General features: G+C 40.4%; 3 protein-coding genes across 7 annotated transcripts in view; all 3 read right to left on the bottom strand.

The window, feature by feature from the left end:
- Positions 1–8988, bottom strand: part of POC1B (POC1 centriolar protein B) — a 45243-nt gene extending 36255 nt beyond the window's left edge. For both annotated transcript variants that reach the window (XM_058804831.1, XM_058804832.1), the window contains exons 1-3: positions 8916–8988; positions 8598–8682; positions 592–763 (exon numbers count right to left, since the gene is read on the bottom strand). In XM_058804831.1, the coding sequence (XP_058660814.1) occupies positions 592–763; positions 8598–8682; positions 8916–8930 (272 nt within the window). In that variant the 5' untranslated portion in view covers positions 8931–8988. The remainder of the gene's footprint in view (positions 1–591; positions 764–8597; positions 8683–8915) is intronic.
- GALNT4 (polypeptide N-acetylgalactosaminyltransferase 4) lies at positions 3546–8133 on the bottom strand. The gene has a single exon (XM_058804830.1). It carries the CDS (start codon positions 8107–8109, stop codon positions 6358–6360), a length of 1752 nt encoding a protein of 583 aa, XP_058660813.1. The 5' UTR covers positions 8110–8133; the 3' UTR covers positions 3546–6357.
- Positions 8989–21374: 12386 nt separating the features above from the next.
- The window catches only part of ATP2B1 (ATPase plasma membrane Ca2+ transporting 1), a 60236-nt gene continuing 57284 nt past the window's right edge, over positions 21375–24326 (bottom strand). For 3 of the 4 annotated variants that reach the window (XM_058805812.1, XM_058805811.1, XM_058805813.1), the window contains one exon: positions 21375–24276. In XM_058805812.1, coding sequence (XP_058661795.1) covers positions 23965–24276 — 312 coding nt within the window. In that variant the 3' untranslated portion in view covers positions 21375–23964. The remainder of the gene's footprint in view (positions 24277–24326) is intronic. The other variant, XM_058805814.1, reaches the window with a different exon arrangement.

Raw genomic sequence — 24326 nt, 5'->3', positions numbered from 1 at the left:
AATATTATTAGAATAACATTCCTTAAGTTGCATTTAACATGACCAGTTTTACAGAACAGTGAAATTCAGTAGCATCATTGGCCTTTAGTCTCATCAGCATTAGTATTGGAAAGAGAATTTTTTATACAGTAATCTATAAAACGCTTGGAAGTTCAAGTAACATTAGTCTAAGATCACACTGAATTACTCATAATTACTACTACTCAAGAACAGTCTGATAAAGCAAGTCAATTATTTTTTTCCCCAAAAAAAACTATTGTTCTCTTCAACACTTGTCTCCCCAAAATGAAGTGCAGCCATGCAATCCTTGTTAAAATATCATCTTTAAGCCAGAGAAATATTACAAAGCATAGTTCTACACACATGAAATTGTGACCTCTCAGTTGTTATATTTTTCTTTTGAAACTACAGAATATTCAGAAAAGAACAAAGTAATACAGCAAAGAACTGTTTTGCTTGTGGTCCCCAGTCTCTGTTTCTGTCAAAGCCCAGGCATGTGGGAAGGAAAAGGAAACTTTTTTGAGTAAAGCCTCGCATATTCACACTGCTCAATAATGAAACACATATCCAGCACTTCTCAGTTATACTCACATGCAAGGAATCCATAGCCTGACCGTGTGATCCTGAGAAGCTGAAGCCAGCACCCGCCCATCCGGAGAGAACTCTACACTTGTCACCGCTTCCGCATGCCCTGAAAATCTGTAGGCGCTGCACGGCGTCCTCAGCTTCCACAGTATGAGCAGGCTGTCCACAGAGCAGGTAACTGCAAGAAGTGAAAGGCATTAGGGGCCTGCTCACTGCTTTTATGAAAGTCAGAGCTAACAACTATGGATTTGGATTCACCAGAGAACTTAACGGGTATTGCAGGAGGGAGGAGTTATTAGGCTTTAAGGGATACTTAGCCTAAGCAGAAGCCTGGTAGCAAGTAGTGGCAACACCAGGCTTTCAGAAGGATGCCACAAGAATGGGAGAAGTAAAGGATAATTCTCAACAGGTAGCTCTCTCACATACTAAGCCAACTGGTTTACAAGTACTTTGATGACACAGAGCAAAACATTCAAGGCCAAACATCATGCACATGAGTATGAATCCAGATTTGGTTTTACAAAATCCTAAGAACAATAGGCAAATTCTTCAGTAATCTCATTTTGATCTCAGAGATAGAATTTGTTTCAAGTATCAAGTGTTCAACTCCAAAAAAAAATACGCCAACTTAAAGTGAAGACATGACTTCTAACACTTGAGTGACAATATTGATGTATGATAATTCTATAATCCTATTTAAGTATCAATTTTATAACTAACATTTGTCTAGTTCAAAAGAGAACATAAAGTTGTCAGTCTGAAAATAGAGCATGCTTGAGGGTGGGTTTTTTGCAGTCACTTTACAGGTGAACTATACTATCTGCAGTCAAAAAGGCAAACCTAACTTTCACCAGAGGTTGATAATTTTCAGGAAACTATAAGAAACAAAGATAATAAGCAGTTGAATTAAAGTGGTACATGCGGTTTTCTTACATCCCCACCATCTTCATCTCTGCTAAATGTCAAGTATATAGACATAAATAAAAACAAGGTATTCACACTCCCATCCCTCAGTTGTCAAATTCCCCAGTAGAGAAAAGAAGGGAGAGGAAGAACAGGGGCCTCCAGAAGCTGGAAGAGTATATGAAGATGGCTTTTCTCTTCCCAGTTTCTTTCAAGCACCAACATAGCACAAAGAAATTCAGTTTCCTTATTAACACATGTCAAGGCAAACCTCAAACATAATATTAGCATATTAGACTATTAAATATTATCTAATAAATTCCCTTTATAAATTTACTACAAAGATGCTGTTTTTATTCCTTAAAGACGAGTTTCTGCTAAAAGATGTGTGACCAGACTATCCCTATGCCCATATCAACAGGCCTATATTTGACAAAGAAATACAAGTTATTTTTCCCCCACTTCAACTTTTCAAAACCCTGTTTTACAGCAGGGTTTTTCTAATTGTACTTGAAAGAATTCCTTTGCCCCTTTGATTCTGAAAAGTGATCTACAGTGGAGTAAAACTAAAAGGAAAAAGTGAAACATAAGCTAAAATAGAATTTGAAGGCATAGGGCTGGAAATGTGAAACAGACAAGACTGATGGCTTCTAAAACAAATCATTGATGAACTACCAAATACCTGTGGAACCTTATGAACTGCATGAATGCTGTGCAGTATCAGCTTTCAGTTCTAAAAACTGAGGGAAATATTCTTAGAAAGATGACAGCACCATTCATTCAGAGCCTGGTTTCTTGTAGCTTGCTGTCTGATACATGGGCTGTCCCAAGGTAAATGAGGCACAAGCAGTGATCTGAAGTTCTCCTTCCTGTGGGACATCCGTGACAATCATCCTCATTTTTCCTCTGGACTCCCTGCCACCTGATGCAACGCTTAAATATTGGATCAGAAACAAAAAAAAAACACAGAAAGTCCAGAAGAAATTTTTCAGGATGCGCCACAGCACAAATAGGCCTGGTGCTCCTCAGAGAATACATGACATAACCAGAACCATGTTTAGAGGTGAAAGACAATTTGCCCTTGCAATGATCAACAGCAAAATATAACTAAAATTTAGAAAACTGAAAATCCACAATGAGCTGGCTCCAATATACAACTTACTCTACTTTATAACCTGAGTGCCTTTTCCTCTTTAAACATCAATGCTTCTGTACACACCTACATATAGCAAACACATCACTGGATAATTTGCTTTTCTGCTGATGAGTCACTACAGAATTGAACACCAAAAATAAAGACTTGGCCTTATGCAAAGGCCAAGTTGAAAAATCTATAGCAAAGAGGTGTGTAAGCAGATACCTAAGCTTCACATATGCCATAAAATAGATTTTATGGTATTTACAATGAAACAAAGTTCAATTTATGAACTGTGACTATTGATGGCATACATTTTTATATACACACACACAAATATATGAACACAAGTTGCTGTAATACAGAATTACCATTTCACTCTCACTTTCCACAATAACAAAGTGGTGACTAAGAAAGTTGTGCAAAGATCAAAAGAGAGTAACTCAGACAGGCTTTAACAGCTCGATGTACATCTCTCAAAATACCGAAGCATCTCCAATATAATTAATCACTTAGTGCAAGAATTACAGGGCAGATGGAATACAGTGCAAATGATGGGTGTGTGAATATTCAAACCTAGCACTGCCAACAAACCCCCACACTTTGCAGGAACCCTGCAGCTCTCAATGATACAGTACAACCTCACAATGCAAACACGTTTTACCGTTAATTGCAAGATTTCCTACTTGGAGAAAAAATATTATTAATTTAACCTCTGTCAAAAACGCCAATCTAGAATTCTAAGCACATTGGATAAAATATGAAGAACTTTTAATAACTCCCATAAATTCAAGTTATTGGCAGTTTTTGTTGCATTCTATATGCATGTAAAAAAGAGGAAAAGAACTGAGAGGAATCAGCACACTAGTCAACATTTTATTTTCTGGATTTTATTTTTTCAAAAGAAATCCCAAAGCCCTCCACATTTATTCAGTGTAAAGTTTACATTCAGTTTTTTTAAGTCACTTAGAATCAGTAGTTTAAAATATGTACAAGCATTCACCAAATTTTCAAAGTCTAACAGAATAGAAAACTATTCAGATTTTCAGATTTTCCAGAAATCTCTACATACTGAAAAATAATAGGATAGGAGTATTGAAATAGTAAGGTGTCGTTTGTTTTTTCCTTCTTTCTTTCTCTCTCTCGCCCCTCCTCCTTCTATTCACTTTTTTCTTCCCATTGGGAAGGTTTTAAATTTTTGTTCTTTTTTTTAGCGACAGGTAATTTAATTTAGTGGTTTTTTGTTCTCCCCAGTTTGTTTCTAAATAACTCCAAAAATAGAAAGGGAGGTCATGGGGAGGAGGAAGGGGTTCAGATACATAGGGAGAATAACTTTTCAAACTCAGAGGCAGATTCACTTATGATTATTGCTTAAATAGAGAAGGAACACTTTGAATGTCAGGTTTAACTTGAAGGTACTTCTTTACACAAAAAATAGTTTCTGCCAAGTGCTAAAAAATTAACTGTATAAAATTTGCATAGTCTGTATTCATATCATTTAATTACTTTCATCTGAAGAAACATGCATTGCACACACTACTTATGATCTGCACATAAGAGAACCTAGGCGTTTTCCCTGTCACTTCTATTGAATGTAACAGCCTACAGAAAAGCAGCCTACAGTTTTCACAAAAGCACATACTTTATATAATTTATTGCCCCAGTACAAAACGACTGGCTGTCTTTTAAAATTTGATAAATGGTTCATAACTTGCAGGTACACAAAAGAATTCCTGCTGCAAAGTGGAATGCAATTTTTCAGGAATGCTTCCCTTATGTAGTAAAAAGTTCCCTTTTTTTTTAACAAACAAACAAAAAAAATATCAACAACAAAAACTCAACTTAGGGGGAAAAGGAAAATAAAAAAGGGAAAAAAAACCCAAATTGCAAGTAACTGCCTAAAAATAAATTAAAGTCTTAAAAGAATCCACGCCACACAGTGGCAAGCATTTTTAGCATGACTCAATGCTGCATTCCAAGCTCCACATTTTCTTCTGTTCATCTTCTATGTTAACCTGCTTCCACCCAAACATCTCAAAGCCTTCAAGTCACTACAATTTAAGAATATGTTATAACTTACTCTTACTTTATTTTTGGAAAACTTCAACTATATCAGGTCTCACTTGTCCCTTTTCAACCCTTCTACCTGCTAACACCTGTAGTAAGTGCACATCCACTACATTCCTCAAGTATCCAGGTAACTAATGCTCACTAGCTTAAGTTTCTACCTACCAGCCCCATGTAAAGACTTACTGCACTATGGCTACTGAAGAATATTTATCACTTCAGTGAGAGTAATAAAAACAGCTGGAATGCCCAACACACTAAGAAAAGTGTTCAACTTAAATCTTACAAAACTAAAATACAGATACTAATGCAAGATTTTTTTTCAAGTACACAATATATCTATCATGACTACCATCTATAAGCACTATCAAAACAGATTAGGGACACTAAGAGACACTATTCGAGAATCAGTATTCTTCAAAAACTCAGCATAACAGAAAAAACAAAACATTCTAAACAAGTAATTATTTGTATCACCAACAAATCTTAGTGTTCTCCTTTGTCTTCTCAACTCCCTTCATGTCAGAAGCTTCAGCTTCCCAGTCTTACCCAAGGTCTCCAGTGGTACTGTTTTGACTAGAAACAGGCAACTTATGCTGTATTATTTCAAACTCTTCCTAGGGCTGACCCATGCCAGCTGTTGCCAAAACACAAAAAGCAAAATAAAACAGCCCAAATGTTCCTCTGTTACCTTTCTCTAGCCTGCTGACAGACCAAATAAAAAAAAAAACCAACAACAACAAAAAAACCATACATGGTCTAGATCACATAACTTTTTTGTCTCTAAGATGTGGAGCTGAACATGGAAAAGCTTACACAGAAGCAATGTATACATTAAATATATAGCTGAAAAACAGCAGTAGCTAAGGCAATTTTGTGATTCCTTTCCTTCTCCATTGCCTTTAAACAAAATTCTTATTTGTAGCCAACCCTATTTCTTCCATTTCTGGGATCAGCATGTCCTTGGTTCTACTGCTACCATGTTCTCCTCTAAATGCATGAGAGCTCCTGACTAAGCCCCATGGGGTAAGATTTTTACAATAGGTACAAGACTGCAAAGCAGTGCCAAAGCCCTTCTAGTAAATAAACTTCCTATTCTTCTGTAGAATATAGTACCCTTAACAGCATGTACATTCCCAGAAAAACGCAGACCATTACAAGGCTTGCATTCAACTTTCCACATCAATGCCCATTCAATCACATGCTACTGTAGCATTACTTAGGGTGTTAGATACATACTTTATAATGTATCTGTAACACAGTCAGCGAGTACCACTGGAAGAATCTTAACTTTTACTTCTGTAAGTAAAAATTTTTTGTTTACACAGAACATTATGTCACTGAATTATTGCATAATTTTAAGATTAAAAAAATCCCACTTCAGTCCCCTCAGAAGCCTCTGTTTTATAATCAAGACTGAGAAAAGTAATAATGGACCAAAATTTTACAAAAATAAAGGCATTAAATGTTCTAATCCATGTTTTAGAAACTGGACCGCACTATTTACTTTTGCTTTCCATACAGTTCATCATAGTAGACAGTTTCTACACCACCACAGAGAGATGTGAAAACATTTCAAGGTATTCAATCAAACATTGCTCTCTGTTCACACGTTCCATTCAAAGCTTGAAGATCACAGTCCATCCGATCCATACTACCAGTAGTGATTATTTCTCAAATTTCCAAATCTGATTTTTATCTCCAGCACTACAAGTTCTCATTTGCACATCAGCGTGCCCCTCAGTTGTGCGATAAGCAGTAAGGCACTTCCCCGAATGAGGATGATAAATAGTCCCATCTTCTTTGAAGTGCCAGATAATAATTTCTGGGACAGGAGATCCATCTTTTGGGCAGCTCCTCATACCTATGAAGTCTTCACGCTCAGGGACTTCAGCACATAGCTCAGTTACAGAGTTAAATCTAATCTCCTGATTTGATGTATATTCAAAAAATTGGTTGCCTCCCTGACCATGACAGCCAAAGAGAGACAGGTGAGAGCCAGTAGGATTATGCTCCTGTAAGACATAGTCAAGGCACTCTGAAGGTATTCCAGTGCTGCGGATAGCGCCGTGCCAGCCAGGACGATCTTCTGGTACATGCAACTCAGCAAATATGTTTTTTAAATACCAGTGAAAACTCTTGCATTTCAAACGCTCCCTAAGAATCTTTCTTTCAGAAATGTCTCCATAGTTTTCTTTCCTTGCTGAAGGATTTCTGTTGTAAAAGTGATCTTTGAACTCATCCATCCACACCTCAGCAGCACGTGCCGTGTTCTGAAGGAAATTTGGTCTAGCATAGGGTGCACGCTTTGGAAACACATGGCCCACGTGGGAGCACGGATGAATTTCCAACATGCCTCCACACTGCCAAACCCTAAACGATAATTCTAAGTTCTCCCCTCCCCAAACATCCATTCCCGTATCATAGGTTCCCAGGTACTCAAAATACTTCTTGCTGACAGCAAACAAGCCGCCAGCCATGGTTGGGGATCTGATGGGGTCGGTTTCCGACTTGCGCCTGAGACGTTCATGTTTAGGCACCGAGTGCCACTGGAATGTCAGCCGCCAGTCAAAGCCCCCAATCATGGGCTCTGCCGTTTGCATGTAGTACTCAAATGTTTTCCAGTCAATGGTGTCAATGACAGGACAGACAATAACAGTCTCATTCTCAGCAATCCTCTCGAGCAGTGGTTCCAGCCAGCCGGAAACACATTCACAGTGACAATCCAGGAATGTGAGAACATCACCTGTAGCAAAGGTAGCGCCAATCAAGCGTGCACGAACCAATCCTTCTCGTTTGTTGGTTCTTATCAAGCGAACTCTATTCAGACTGCTTATGTATTTTTCGAGTTCAGCCTTCAAATACACTTTATCACTCAGGTCATCCACCAGTATAATTTCTTTCAGAAGCACTGAGGGTGATGTTTCAAGAACACTATGTATCGTCCGCAGCAGTGTTGACCAGGCTTCATTGTAGAAAGCAATTATAACAGATGTTGTGGGCAGTCTTCTGTAGTTGTAAGATTTAGTTTTACAACCACTCAGTCGATTATCTTCAATGTGCCGGTGGAGAGAAATTTTATCACTTAAATAAATATTTATTGCATACTTCTCAATCAGCTCTTCTTCCTGTTTCTGCTCCTCAGGACTCAGCTGGGGGCGAAAGGGTTTACCCCATTCTCCTGGAGCATAAGGATCGGGTGGGGGTTTGTCATAAACTGGACGAGCCAAATCGACAGCTTTTTCTGCTCCGTCAGAAAAGCGCCTCTCCCATTTCCCTTTAGTGATGCTCTTGCCGGCGAGGGAGGCACCGAAGGAAGAAACGGACAGCTCGACCACAAAGTAAGCGATCATTAAGAAGCCCAGGAACAGGCAGCTTTTGCGCATCCACGTCCATCTTCTCGCCAGACGAATCCTCATCTTAAATAGTTAAAAGCAGCTCCTTGGCAGAGAAAGGTCCGTGCACTCCTGCCGGCTCTCTCCACGCCCCAGGGAGGATGGGGCTGCAGGCACTCCCAGCCTCGGGCTCGGGACGCCGGCAGAGTTTGCAGCCAGCCCTCCGCGGTGGGCCCGGCAGATTCCAGGGGGACCGCGGGGGAGAGGGGCGGCGGCGGAGGCACGGAGCAGCCCCTGCCCCTCCGGCCTCGGCGCTCCCCTCACTTACTTCCTCCTCCTCCTCCTCTCTCTCCGCGGGACAAACCCCTCCTCCAGCCTTGTGGTTTGCTCAAAAAGTTGTCGCTTAAGGAAGGGGAAGAGACTGTTTAGCCCGCCCGAAGGCGCGGGAGCCCGCCCCGCCTCCGCGCCCGGACCTGCGCCCGGACCGGCCCGGCGGCTCCGGGGAGGGAAAGAGGGAGGAGGGAGCGGGCTGCCCCGCCCGGAAAGCAAACGGCGCCCGGCCCAGCACTCACCCAGCTCCGCCGCGTTCGCGTCGAAGGCGACGCCCGTCACCGCCGCCGTGTGGCCGCGGAAACGCCGGATCAGGACGGGGTCCTCCTGGGGAGAGGGTGCGCAGCGTCAGCCTGCGGGCGGGGGCGGCCGCGCTCGCCCTCCCCCGCCCCTCAGGGGCCGCTAACGCCCCGCGCGCGGCGGGAGCCGCAGTCCCGGCGTCCGGAGCGTTGCCACCGGCGGGGGCGGCAGCCGCGGCCGGGCAGCTCTCGGCGCCGGGCGACACCCGCCGGCCGCGGCTCGCCTGCCGGCCGTCCTGGCTGCCGGGGCCGAGCCCTTACCAGCGGGGAGGCCATGGGCGGAGCGGGGGGAGCTGCCCGTGAGAGCCCCGCGCCCCGGGCGCGGCCTGCCGAGCCCCGGATTCATGCGCCGCGCCAAGAGCGCGGAGCCCCATCCGCCCATGCGCGCGCGCGCTGCGCGGGGCGGGGCCGCACCGCGGGCGCGGGGCGCCCTTAAAGCCGCAGCGCCCGGGCGGCCCCGGCTCCGCGCGGAGGGGGCGGGCAGGGCTAAACCCTCCGGGCCGGGCCGGGACACGGCGGCCTCGGGGCTGCGGGCGCTCTCAGAGCTCTCAGTGTGGGGCACGGTGCGGCGGAGCCGCAGACATAGGTGGAACGCTCGGCTAGCGTTACCTCGATTTTGTGACTTCCAAATTCGTGCAGGACAGCTGTGTTTAAAACCTCGGACTGATTTTGTTTTAAGCTGCCTTAGGTAGTTTGGCCTCTTGTCTTCTTCTTTAGTTGTTTCTTATTTCGGTCGGACTTTCTAGATTTCCAAATTGGCACTCGCGTCTGTATCATGCAGAGTGGTCTTTTAACAGACCTTTAGTGCTCTAACAAACTACACCGATGTTAAACAAAAATTAAGAAAAGCGCAGTGCTGCAACGTTGGTGATAGTGCTGTGAATGTTCATTACCTAGGTGAGGGAGCCAGCCTCGCGGGAAAAGTACGGCTCCATAGCTCTGCTAGTAAAGACATGGTTGGCAGCAATTAGCAAAGGAATGGCTGCGATGTCAAAGCTGTCACTCGATCCGCCAGCGGCCACTGTTCCTGAAGGAGTAACTCCTACTGCAATTACCCTTCCCTTCTGTTTTAAATCCAGTCTGTTACTGGGCGTTCTGACATTAAACTTTTAGATTTACAGAATCAGGTCAGTAATTAGGCCAAAGTATAAGAATTGTCACTTATAGGACAGTTCCAAATAAATTGTGTTTAACCATGAAATGCACATTTAAAATAATAACTTTGGAAGTGGTGAAAAAAGTAGGACTATCACGAGTATATAAGGAAGTTTCCATGAAAATCTACTAGCAGTCCTTACAGTGAGGTCATGTAGGCTGATAACTTGCCATTTTGACTTCACCACATGAACACTTTTCATAAATATAAGTGGTGGGACGAGACATATTAACTTTAACTTGGACCTAGCAAAAGCTACAGCTTTTTTGCCGTTATTTGGTTTTGGTTTGGCTTATTGGTGGAGTTTTGTTTGGTTTTGGATTTTTTTCCTTCCACACAGCTCACCCTCCCATCCTTTTGTTTTAGTCCCTATTATTTAGATCACAAAGTAAAATGTAGCATTTTAAAAAGTTAGTAATGAGAAGACTTAAATGCTCTGCACTCTACCCCACTGCAGGAACAGTAAGTTAACTAGTTAAACTTAAATTGACCTCTTCACCATTATTAAAGTCTTCCAGCCTTTCTCAACTTTTTTTCCAACTATCTTCTTTCTGCCAGGTTTTTTTCACCTGTGAATGATGTATCTCATCAGGGAGACTACATTTAGATTCTATCCCTCTGGGCTACTACTAAACTTTGTGTGATCGTAATTTATTCTGCGTCTTCTCATCTCCTGAATGGGAGAAAGTACAATCTCTGCTGCTTTAATTGTGTGCTGCATGCTTTCAGTATTTCTTGAACTTTGTGTTTTCAGGTTTGGATCTGTTCTGGAAGCTGCTTAAAACCCAGTGGTCAGAAACATGTTACTTTTTTGGAAACTGAGCTGAATGACAGTTCCCCGTCCTGCTGAATCCTTTCCATTTGCTTTCTTTAGAGCTGCTATGCTTCCAGCAGGTCAGTATACTTTACTAATTTTGGTATGCTCACAATAAACTGGAATCTCTACCTGCCCACAGAAATCCTGGACTATAAATTGCCAGGTGATAGGCATAAAGCAAAGGAAGGGCTGTGATTTTGGAGAGAAGGAGGGTGGCATCTCTCTTTCTACAAATGGATAGATGAGTGTTTCTCAAATTGTGGGGTTTACAAAGTTAATCTATTTCTTGCTGTTTCTCTTCAGCTGAGAGTGCTTTGAGGATTCCCAAATGCACGTAGGAAGCAAAGTATTCCTTTACTGCAGACATGTAATTAGCTAGAGTGACTGTAGTTACAAAGCTGGCAGGTAATAGTTTTTGTGATGATTATGTTCCCTCATTAGTACATATAGATTTTATTTTTGAAATTATTTAAAGATTACAATAATCTCCTAATAACACAATTATGAGCTGGCATTGTCTTTTTAAGGTTGTGATATGCAGGAGTAATTTACTGTAATAAGTTGTTGTGCACTGTGATGACAATGATAAATGGTGCCTCAGAAAATGTGTTCCAAGCATCATGTGTCAGCAGGCTTGGAGCTGGTTTTCTCTCAGGCACTGTGTTAAGGTAGAATAGGTCCAAACAAAAACTGTATCTAGAGAAGAACACTTTAAGATGGTAATTCCAGCTTGTGCTGACTGCATGGTCACTGCAGGAAAAGAATTAGTAAAAGGATGTATAGAATTCAAGGACACGTGGACAGACATGATAACCTCGGTGCATGAATGCTGCAATGCACACATTAATTACACTAATTACATATGGTTTCATAATAATAATTGATGTAAAACAATACATGAGCATAAGGGGCAAATACACTAGCAATATAGTAGCCCACCAAAATTTCTTTCATGTAAAATGAGGTATTTTAACTTAGTGTTAATCCTACTTTAAAACAAAACTAAGAGCCCCAGCTGTAGTTATGTGGGCTCCTGTTGGGAGCAGCAGTGTTAGCAGCAGAGCAGTCCAGGCTGCTGAGAGGCCTCAGGAGGTCATGCTCTGTCACTAGAGGGGAGTGTGAGATCTGCTTTGCCAGCATGGTGTTATTCCACCACGTGGGTATTCATCCACCTACATGCAGGAAGACAATGTAGTTCAAGGGCACAAAGATTTAATTGCAGGCTGTCTTGGTGTCATAGAACCATTATACCTTATGATCTTTCTTTCTATCCTCTGATCCTACATTTTTTCTCCTCCAGCAAAATGGTTATGAAAATAAATATTAAATCTGTGAAATGACTTGTGGAGTAGTGTTGGGGTTTTGCATCTGTTGAAATTTTCTTATCAAAATCCCATTGAAGTCTTTCTGGCAATGGCAGGAAGAGAATGGGAAAGAAAAGAATATCAAGTAGGTACGTAACAATTTGAAATTCAAGGATGATTTGGAATACTTATGATGTTACTTTTAGTCTAAGAAACCTCCTGGGGTTCTGAGGGAATTGGCAGCTGTAATGGCAGAGTCATGTCTTCATCATGTTTGAAAAGTCACTGCCATTCAGTGACTGGAGTGACAGTGACTACCTGTGACTATCTCAGGCACTGGAGGGAAGGGATTATCACACCCAGACTCTGGGAACTGCTGACCAATCAGCCTCCCTTTGTGCCCAACGAGATCATGGAGCAAGTCCTGCTGGAAGTTATGTCAAAGCCTATGAGGGGTGGTTGTATGAAGGTGATTAGAGACAGCCGACATGGCTTTGCCAAGAGCAAGTCATGCCCAGCTAATCTCATGGCTGCCTATGACAGAGACACTGCATCAGGGGGCACCAGACGACCTTGACAGGCATGAGGAATTGGCATGTACAAACATCATGAAGTTTAAAATTCTTCTGCACCTGGCCTGAGGCAATGCACAGTGTCAATATACACTGAGGGATGAATGGATTGAAAACAGTGGAGAAGGTGCTGGGAATACCAATGGATGAGAAGCTGGACATCACCCAGCAATGTGCACTTCCAGCCCAGAAAGCCAAATGTATCCTGGGCTGCATCAAAGGTAACGTGACTACTGGATTGAGAGGGGTGACTCTCCCCGTCTGCTCTGCTCTCATGAGATCCCTCCTGGAGTTCTGCCTCCAACTCTAGGACATGGACCTGTTGTAGCAGGTCCAGAGGAGATGCTGCATCAATAGACTACTCAGCAAAAATGCTGAGTAGTCTATTGATGCAGATAGATGTTTGAGATTTTTCTTTTTTCAGTGTAGGGATTTTATTTGTACGGAAGGATGAATAAGAGAATTTCTCTCTTATTACTGATGCCTGAAGGGAAACACATGTGAAAGAAAACTGCATAATTTAAGACCAGCACTTTAAAACAAATAACCGTCTGGATTAGAAGTTGAGAGTGACAATTACTCTGCCAAAGAAGCTAAAGACATTAGAATTTGTATAAACACATTTATATATGTGTTATCCAAAAGTCCTTTTTTATTTTTTCCTTAAATGCTTTTGTGTATAAGATACATATCTTCATAATGACTATAGGGATTAAATCCCATAATGTTCCTCCCTTAGTACCCAAACAGCACAATAAAAACATTGACAGACTAATATGCAGCATGTGTTGAGGTGCATTTAAATCTCTTAGTGTTATCTTAAATGCCAGACTATAACTCTTGCCCTCTATAATGTATGTGCATTATTTGAATCTCAGAAAATTTGTAGACACTAATTGGTTTTGGATAATTGAACAGATTTTACTATGAAATTTTCTGGGATAATCTTATCATGGTGTTTTATATCAGTAGCATTGCTATGTGGTTGAATACCCATATGCAATTCCAAATTTAAAGAACACCTTCCTTTTTTTTCCCCCCTGAATGCTTTAATGGATGATCAATACCAGTAAGGTTTCCTGTGTTGCTGTTTTGCCAGTAACATGGGTATGTCGGTAAATAGATTTTTATTTCAATGCACTTTCATCCAGCTTTTCTAAAAGTAAGTCAAGCAGTTTTTTCCTAAATAGATATGTAGTTTGGTGTCTCTTTGCCATACAATATCTGAAATTGTCATGTTGCAAAATTCAATGTATTGGAATAAATTTGCTTTAGCAAATTGTTTAGTAATGTTCACTTAAAAATCTATTACTATTCCTGTGTCTTACTGAGTCTGTGAGAGCTAGATCAATTTTAGAAGAATTTAATACAACATAGAAAAGGTTAGTACAAATTGATTAATGCTTCAGAAGATCCTATACAGAATGATTTAGGGCATCTTCACTTAGTACATCTTCTAACAGGATCATTCATCTGCTATAACATGGACATGAGCTGCAAAGGTGAATCAATGAAAACTGGGGAATTGTATGGAAATGCCTGGTTTGGTAAAGTAACTCTTTAGGTATGTACTAGAAGGGAACATTTCACCTAAAGGAGAATGATCTAGGGAATAGAATAAACATGGACAAGGAATCTAGAATAAGAAATCTAACTAGAAAAATGAGCTCTTGATATCAGAACTCACCTAAATTTTCAGGAAAAAAATGTAATTGTCGAAGTGGAACTATATTAAGCATGTTTATAGGTAATTTTAGCAAGTGGCCTTTAAAAAAAAAAACTCTTATAACTCAGAATTTTATTTATATATCATTTTCAGGGGTAAGTATTCCCTGGAAGCACACTGGCAATTTCTTGGAGTGCAGAAATAAGAATTGTGAGCTAGACATTAATCCTGTTTCTGATTTTTCTATAATCCTCCATAAAATTAGTTTCTTTAGAGTGCAGCAGTCTTGCAATAGCAGTAAAGCTAAAATAAGTGCTTGAAACCAATGTCTGCAACTGCCAGGTACAAAGTAAGACAAATGATAACAATTGTAATTACAAAAACAGGTGAGGAAAAACAATATGCCACAATTACTGAAAAATAAGGAACCTAATGGTTCTTGAACAACCGCAGCTACAACATCCTTGATGTTAATTTCTTCTGCTAATTGCTTTCTGAAGGGTGAGGTCTGACCCACCAGACTCCAGGTGCTTAGCAGAGGCTGTGCTCTATGCATTTGTTTTGCCATGTCATAGTGCAAGTCTCCCAGCTCCACACCCCCCATGCATCCTCTAAAAGGATCCTTGACTCTGTATCTCATGAGCGGTCCAGAAGTGACCACTTTGAAATGACCACTTGGGTGCTGATTTAGAAATGTCACTGCTCTCTCCTCTGCTGCCGCTTTGTGGCATGTGTCTAAGCAGCCGGTTTATTTTGCCAGGGCTGAACCAGAGTTCTGTTAGTGTGTTCAGAAGAACTAGGAGACTGATTCTGGTTAGCTACCCCTCCTGTGGGACAGGACTCAGGCAGCAGTGGCAGCTGCTTCATTTCAGGATGGTTGCAGAGGAGATATGAGAGACAACATTACCAATCACATCTGTGCTCATCACTACTTTACCAGAGTAGGGCAGGGACTTGTTCTGGACAAGAAATCCTTCCAGCTGTACTCTTCTTTTTTTTGCTTCCTTTTTTTTTTCTGTTGCAGCACTGGGTGCTTGGGGAGAAAGAACTTCCCAGCATGACAGTTGGCAAACCCACAACATGACGGACTGCCACAGATGCTTCCTGCTGCTATCATGTAGATTTTTTTCTTGACTGTTACTTGTGTGGCTGATGCAGAGAGAAAAATGGAGTGGTATCAGAGTGGGATGAAGCAGAAGAAGGCATCTGCTTAGCAGTACAAAATGAAGCAAGGAAGAATGCCCACAATTTTCTCATTAGAACAAGTTTTCAGAAAAAACCCTCAGCTTCCTGAGGAGTTAACAGCATTCTGTTGTATCACAGAACATTAACTGTTTTTATCAAAAAGTGACTGAAATACTCTAGCATAAGTAGAGGGCTTAATTTGTAGTGCTCCTGACATTACTGCCTTAAGCTGGATAAATCTTCTTTAAAACACAAGCTTTTTGACTTGTATATTCATGTTTTCTGCTCTTCTTACTCCTATCCTGTTACCCTGCTTTTCTTCCCCAAAAGTTTTCAAAAACCTTCTCATTGCTCATATGTTTCCTTGCACTCTCCCCTTTGAGTTCCTACTTCCTTCATGCACAGTGCCTTGGTTGTTATTTCCCTGAGCTGGGCAGCAGGAGTCCCGGGGGGAGCAGGTCTGTGCTGAGTTGCTGCTGAGCAGAGAACCCCAGCCCAGCCCAGCCCAGCCCAGCAGCCTGCAGCAGCAGTTTGCCCAGAAATGGTTCCGGCGTGGTTCACCACACTGTCACAGGAGCTGTTGAAATGAAACAGAGGGAACGCTGCAGGAAGAGAGCAGTGGTAACCTGGCCCAGCATCACACACTGCATCTCCACTCTGTGAAAGGAGCAGTTTAACCCAATCACATCCCTGCAATGAGGTGGAGCAGTTTGCTTATAAAAGCTACAGTTTTGCTGATAGCTGACAAGGCTGACTATACAGGTACTTATAAGTTGAACTTGTTGACACTCCCTGGTGGGAGAGCAAAAGAAATCCTCAACACCGGATCCTCCTTGGCAGGTGGCAAAGCGTGTTCAAAAGCTTGGAGATGGTAGACCAACAGGCATGAACAGAAAAATAACACATTTCCTTCTTAGAAATGGCTAAGCCCTTTCATTTCACAACACCAAAGCATACCACTTGAGCTGTATAATTTTATTAGGGTGCTTAGTACATAAATAATTTTTTCCATGAAGTTTCCACTGAGGCCTGATTTCTCTGAGTTAAAGCAAAATCATGAAGACTTGCAAGACTAAAACAAAGCAAGAGAGCCACGGGAGCACTTCTGGGTTTTTTGGCAATATCTCAGATGTAGTCAGTTTGGAAATAGCTATCTATGGCTTAACTGTTGGACTTGGATTGGTTCCAAGTGCAATGTTCCAAACTGGGTATATGATAGCATGCACGAGTGTGTCCCAGTATTTCAGTCTTTTTGACAATGATTGTCAGAGATGAAGCATGACCTTGGAAAACAAACACTGAGGGGTCTATTGGTTGTGTGGATTGCCTTTGGGAACAGTAATAAAGAAAACCAATGGAAAATAATTTTCTCAAGTGGTATTTTATCAGCTCGCACTCCTCATCCAGTGATCAAAAAGCCTGTAGCACTTCATTCAAATATGTAAAATGCTGATTGTGTTAATTGGTATCAAGCTGACACTTGATCATTCAGTTGATATTCAGATTTGGACTGTTTATGGCCCTTTTGAAAAAGACTGAAGTCAGTAAGATTTAAAGCCATAATAACTATTCAAGTACTGACATGACTACAGAATTGGCTGGGCATCATCCCAAGCTCCTTAAAAATGGCAATTCAGAATACTTTCAACCTCCTGCTGTAGAGTTATCTTTTATTGAATCATTAAGACTTTTGAAATGAAACATGCTTCAATATATTGACTCCACAGATGAAAATTATAAAGATTTCTGCACCTTTAAGGTAGAGAGCCATTATACAGCATATTGGAAGTTAATGTTGTAGGCACTCCCCCACATCCTCTAAACATACTTGTTTTAAATGCGTTTTAGTTTCAAAAGGAATGTGTTATTTCTAGCAAAAAAAGACCACGTTTCTGTTTTGCAGAAACTCAGCTATTTTTTCAAATGTTAGAATGTCAAATTTTGGGTTGAATCATCTCATTACTATGACATTTGATCAGCCAGCCCTCTGGTATTACTATGCAGGTTATGCATGGACTCTTTGAAACTTTTTAGTATTGCAACATTTTTTAAGATCAGAATGGCAGTTCCATAATGTCTTCTTACATTAGCATTAAAGTTTTATAGACAATTATGTGAGAGCCAATAAAAAGAGAATCCAATTCTGATACAACACTAGATTCTTTAAGTGTAGCAAAATATTTCTGCAACTCTAGGCAGAAGAAGGCAGCATTTGTATGCAAGATCAGAACTGATATGGCATTTCATTTAATTTCACCTGTACTTTGCTCAATTAGATAAAAGCCACACCACCACTCCATGAACTAAGATAAGGAGAAAAGTTAGCTTCTCAATTCCAGGTAAATTATAGCCTTCTCTAATTAAAAACATGAAACCACACAAATCTTCAAATAAGCTGGAGTTTAACTTCCCTTAGAAACAGATAATTTTTTTTTCTTTCTACACCTGAAAGAGGCAAATAACAAATTGAGAAATCCTCTCCTTGAAGAGAAGCTAATTTCCACAGGTCTTCAGCTTTCTATAGGTCATGTTACAATCTGTGGGCTTTCCTATGAACTACAGAGTGCCAGTCATGATTCTAGAAGATTTACTGGAGCAGAAGTGATCCAAGCTCTGCTACCACAGTAAGCATTAAAACAGGCAAATATCAGCAAGCCTTTTGGTCAGGTCAGTTTAAGATAAAGAAAATAATCAGTTTGGTCAGGTCAGTTTAAGAGAAAGAAAATAATCAGTTGCTTCCTTGCTTTGCTTTAGGTTTGATTGTTCCAGTGACTGATGTCTTTGTTGAATTCCATCTATGTAAGGAAATAATATCCATGAGGATAATGAAGAAACCCAATAGAATTACACCTCCAGCTCAAGAATTTCAGGATCAGAGAATTACTGAGTTTGGCAAGGGCCTCTGCAGGTTATCTTTTCCAAACCTCTGCTAAAAGCAGCATCAGCTACAGCAGGCTGCTCAGGGCTGTGTCTAGCTGAGTTCTGAGTATGTCCAAGGATGAAGACTCCCTAACCTCTCTGTGTGTTTTCTTGTGTTCAGGCATTTTCACGTGCTGTCGCTTTTGACTGACTGGGAAAATCAGAAACTGATTTCTTATAAGGACATCAATTTAGCTGTGTTCTGAATCTTTTATGGGCTAAGTAACCAGCCAAGCCATTCTGGTGATATTTGGCCTGCAAATTCTTTTGGGCTTAAAAATTTTATCATGAAACTCATACTTTTTTAATAATTGGGAAAAAAAAGCTGTCTGTCTCTCTTTCATTCTTTATTTTTCCAAAGCCAGTTCTTTCCATAGATCATGTTGAAAGAGCTATGAGTTGCTCTGGGCTACAGCACCAATGGATGCTACCATATAAAAAGTACTCCCAAAATTTACTGAGAATGGGTGAGAACTTGAAGAAGAAAGCAGAAGAGAGGATCAAAAGGCAGGATAGAAATATGATAAAAGAGACAAATCCACAACTGCACATCTTACCCCATCTGTCCTTCACTGATTCCATATAATCATCCTTGGCAGACTGGAAAGGGGAAGACAGGAAGGAGTTACCAAGTTGTAATTTATGTCTATATACTGCTAGATTTATTTCAGCAGAGCCTAGTTGATTTGGCAAAAGGAAAGAAGCTAAGAATGACTCATCTTTTAGGGAAATTAAAATATGACGAAAAAGTACCTTCTCCAGAGTTTTCTTTTTATTTAAAAACACTTGTTTATTAGAATGTTTTTTGAATGATGGTCCTCAATGAATTAAATTGATGCACTGATCAGAACATTAATGGCCAATACATGGCAAGTGATTAAAGAGAAATCTTCCCATCTCTAATGCAGTGTTGTCCAAAGAAAAATCCTGGTTTCTACCAAAATATCAGTTTGAAGAATTTCCTATTTCAAGCATTCGGTGCCACTTATCTATCCTTTTACAGGTCCTATTGCATGGATCTGAATTTTGTAAATTGTTCATTTTGCAGATTCTCTCCTAAAATACATAGCACAAAACACTATGCAGAAGCTGCCAGCACAGCATTCAAAATAAGCTACGTATTTCCCCACAACTATCTGCCAAATACAGGCTTACCTTCAGATCTTGCAACAACCTTAGGTCATAACTGAAGATGCTTTGTACCCAGCAGCCATCAGAGCAACCAACTTGTGAAAAACTGAGAAAGTTAAATCCTGTATTTGTAATACTGACATTGTCGAAGATAACAAACATATCTTCCAGGGTTTATTTGTAGACTGGCTTTGTGGTTTTTATTATATCTTAAATCAAAAGCTTTGGGAGGCTTTTCACACAAAGCACACCCTAATTCTCTACAAGAGACTGAGTGCTTTAAAACAGGAAAAGCCAGTATTCATTCTGTGCCTGAGCAGTTGCCATAGAGTGACACCAAGGCCAAGGAGGCCTCCTTTGCCAAGGAGGAAGACATTGAAAAGTTTTCTGTAAGATCATACTTACAGTCTTTCAGCATAATTCAGCTTCGTGCCCTGCAAAAGAGGCAGCCTAGGAAAGCCAGTGAAGATGCTCAGAATAGTTAGATACTGCTACATGTGCAAGGGCTCAAAGGGATCCAGAATGCACACTTCCATTTCAGTGAGCAACTGCTGCTTCATGTTTGGATTGACACTTGCCATTACACCAGAATGTGAGATGATGTTCCAGTACTCCAGAATGTACACTTCCTCCAAAAGCTGTTAACTCCCTGAAATACTCCTGTTAGTTATTTTTCCAAGTTTAAATTCCCACTCTCTTCTATTTGGGGCAAGCTAAGGTACCCTTTTCAAACTGCTAATTGAATAAATTTTGTAAAAAAACTCTAAATTAAGTGTACGTAACAGTAGTAAAAAAATCTAGTGTGCTACCTTTTACATGCTGTCTTTTCTCAGTTGTCTAAACCCATCCCATCATTTTATTAGCAAGCCCTCATCTTTGAGCACAAAGGACAAGGACTACCTGTAGGAGGCTTCTGTTTAAAAACTAAGTCATATCTCCTTGATGGATGCTGAAACCTCCTGAGGAAGGTGGCTAGGTATTTCTGGACACAGTTCAGGGGAGAAGATTGGCAGGAACAGCTATAAGGGTCTTTATTCTGGCCCAGAATTTCTCATGACATGGTCCTGAATAAACAGGCCTAATCAATCTGGAGATAAATTGAAGCTGGCCAGGCTCATCCAAATAGTTAAGGTACTTCAGTGAGGGCTTGAAATCTGTAAGATCAGAAGAAATGCACTGCTGGGGGAGAGGGTGCAGGTGGAAAAAACCAGCAACTCTTCAAAACCAAGTATTTGCATTAGAAAAGTTATTTGCATTAAGATATTCTACTTTAATCTATGTAATGCTAACTATGATCTGGATTTTTCTACAGCTCTGCAGAGGCTAGAACTACTGGCAGTAGAAATTGAACTTATCAGGCCTTTGGAATCACTTTCCAATACTCAATATACACAAGTTATACTTCCATGAATATTACATTTGCTTGCTTACTTCAAAACACATTGGAAAATTTGCTGTTATTCTAAGAAAGCCTTTGAGTATGTTATTTCATATATTTTGGCTGCTTGTACTTGCTGTAGACCTCTGCATTTACCCACTTATTTAGCATTAAGGCATTTGTTTCCAGACTGCTCTATGATGCAGCATTTTCCTCTTCCTATTAAGGCCAATACGGAAAAAAAAAAAAAAAAAGAAAAAAGTCTTCTTACATTAGTTACTGTTTTCAGCCCTCCTTCAGAGCCAATATGAGGTGTCCTAACATGTACACAGTTATAGCAGACATCCCACCCAGGAAACCCCATTTTAAGCCACTCTAAACCACATTTTAAGCCGCTCAGTGTAGAACTGAGTTTATGTTCCAAGTCACTAGCACTCAACCATGTACACTCTATACCATGACCTCTTGAAAGCAAATGAGTGCAAAATTGTAGCAAGAGCTGTTTTATATAACTGGCATGCATTTCAGGATTAAATCAGTACTGTACTGACATTCAAGAATTTCAGTCCCCATACAGACTGAGATGAACAGCACTTTTATTTATTTCAGTTACAAGAAGAAAGACAAGTAAACCTTACAACCAGAAAGGCAATGAAGGCCTCATGAGCTTAGTGAAAACCATTTCATAATCTAGGCAATGTTATGATTTCTTGAGATCACAAAGAAAGCATACCCCCCTCTTAAACAACTTTTCCTTATTTCTGTAAGAATGTTTCCTGCAAGAACAGCACATTGATGTTAACAGAATCAAGAGGGACCAGCGATGTACAAAGCCTACATTCACCATCCCACCCCCCACAAAAGGATTAAGTGTAGATATTATTCCAAAAAAGATTTAACATGCAGTCATGATCACACCTAGAGAAGAGGGGAAAATTAAAGTTTGTTTTGACATGAAGTCAAATCATTACTCATTAACGAAGTTAAACGAAGATAGTTTTCCACATGGCAGTGTACTTCACAGGTAAAGAAAACTCCCTTTATTTTAAGCCAGTGCTTATCTGACTTTTGTAGTAAAGAGAAAATAGCTTACATAAAAACTGACCCCCCAACCAAGCGCTCTAGATAAGAACTATGATGTAAGAAAAGTGCTAGAAACATGTGGGAGAAATCACTATACAAAGTGTCAAGTGCAACCCCCCACCCTCAACCCCCTTGCCTAGAATTCAGTGTATTTACTGAAGTACAATAGAAAAGATGGAATTCAGGAGTGGTTGACAGTGGGATACAGTGCCACAGGTTGAACAATATCCACTAAAGGACAACCCCAAGCATGCATGTACCCCACCACAAGGGAAAGATGTGCTTGAGCTTCCCAACCTGCTCATTTCTGCAGTTAGCTCTACTATTATCTCCTTCCTCATTGCCAACTTAATTCTTGCAGTCCTTTGAAGGGACCACTTTAAAAAATGTCCATAATTCTAGATTATTTAACAAAAAAATTCATTTGGTATTTTTAAGAATACAGAGCTGGAAAAAGAAAATCTTACAACTCATGTCTTCTGTTGCTCTTTTAAGCAGTATTGGACCAAGAAAACATGAGGAAGTGCCAGACCAAGTACTGTTTCATCATCCTTCGCTGTGTGAACAATACAGCAGAGGCAGACCATAACTTCTTCAGTCAATCTCTAGCCGATCAGTTCTGGTGCATTTCACCTGTGCTTTATGTCAGTTCTCAGGCTCCCTCACTTAAGCGGTCAGAGATACATTTATTACACGGTACTCACAGTAAGTCTTGGAATTTCAGGCAGACCTATTAATTCCCCAGGAGTATCCTGTTGGCTCAGTGAAGACTTTTGAGTACCTTAACTTACATTCATTCTGGAGGCAGCCATCATGATTCCATTTACCCAGAGAGCTATTTGGAGTGGGGCTGTTACCATCTTGAAATTGCAGTTTAAAGGTAACCAGTAACACAAAAGAGTACCTTCTGTTTTTTCCAGTAGGAGCTGAGAAAAAAAAATCTGTAAGAAACCATTGCTGCAATTTTATTTTAACAAAAGGGCAGATTTATTCATGTTTACAAACAAGTTTCAAAAACAAAAAGGAGAACATGTATGCTACCCACTAACAACCTTTCAAAATGCCAACAGCCCTCATGCTGCATGAAGGATTCTATAGATTAGAAAAAAATCACAGTTCCACTCACAGTTCACCAAGACAGCACTAAACTAACATGATTAGACAAAAACAAAGGACTAAGATTCTGATGTATTTTGATTTAATCCATTTTGCCCGAGATAACAGAAATATTTCAAGCAAGTTCCATCACGTGTTGATGTCCTGCATTAAACAATCCTACTAAGTTCTGAACAAAAGTTATTCATTAAGTTTCTCAAAATTTTTAAAAATTAAACAGTTGTTTCAAAACCATTAAGTAGTAAATGTATTTAAGAAACTAATTAGGACAGAGGCCATAACTTCATTAGAACACCACTGCTCATGTTTTTACAAAGCATTAGTGTTATCTATTTGGCTATTAGTAGTAGCAATTTATCTACAATATTTAACAAGGTAAATTGCAGGCAAAATTTAGTACAGTTTCAATAGAAACACCCTTTTCCTGAAAATACAGCAGTATTTGAAGGACTAGTTTTTTTGGTTTTTTGTTTTGTTTTTCATCTTCTCTGCATCATTTATAAGGAAGCTTCCCATCTATGAACAGGAACAAAAAAGTATCTACAAACCTTGTAAACAGATCTGTATCATTTATAAACATAAATAATCCAAATTATTAACAGCCAACAGCAGAAATTAAAGTATCAATTCAATGATCCAGGGCCTCCTTGCCCTTCCCAGCTTTCCCCTCAAAAAAGGATCACGATAAACTAAAGCTCTGCTAACACACTCTTCAGGACCATTCTTAGTACAACAGATGATCCACAGGTCACTTATGCTGAGTTACTGTTTATCTGTCAGAGTTCATTATTACTCCCACCCCCAGAAAAGCACCCTCCAGTCTGGCAGAAAGCTTTTTTTTAAAAAAATAAATCTACATTCGTACAAGTGTTTCTTCTGTTGAAGTCCAAGACAAGAATATCATCTTGTCCATCATAATGTGTGAAGAGACCCAGTTTCAATTTCTTTACAATGCAGCTAGTGTGTTAACATTCAGCTTACAATCAGAGTGATGTTTCCAAGCTATGTAGTGGGCTCCCTGGGGATGAAGAGGTAGCAGACTTGTTCTTGTCTGTTGTAAGGTGAATTCCACTGTCAACCGCATTGTTATTTCTATTGGGAGAGGGAGGGGGACTAGAGTTGCGTTTTGTTGGAGCGTCATCTTCAGCATCAGTATCATCAATAAGGGGAATATGAGGCTCGGAGTCTTCTATTCTAAACTCAGGATGCGTCATAAAATTGTGAATTGAACTTCGTGTCTCAGGTTTCTCTAGCCCCTCGTACAAGGAGCTACGAAATGCATTCACCACTCGGATCTGTAAACAAAGAAAAAGTATTGTTAAAATGCTGCATATTTACTGATAAT

Source organism: Ammospiza caudacuta, chromosome 5, assembly GCF_027887145.1.
Source record: "Ammospiza caudacuta isolate bAmmCau1 chromosome 5, bAmmCau1.pri, whole genome shotgun sequence".
Lineage (NCBI taxonomy): Eukaryota > Metazoa > Chordata > Aves > Passeriformes > Passerellidae > Ammospiza > Ammospiza caudacuta.
This window is presented reverse-complemented; position numbering and strand designations above follow the sequence as displayed.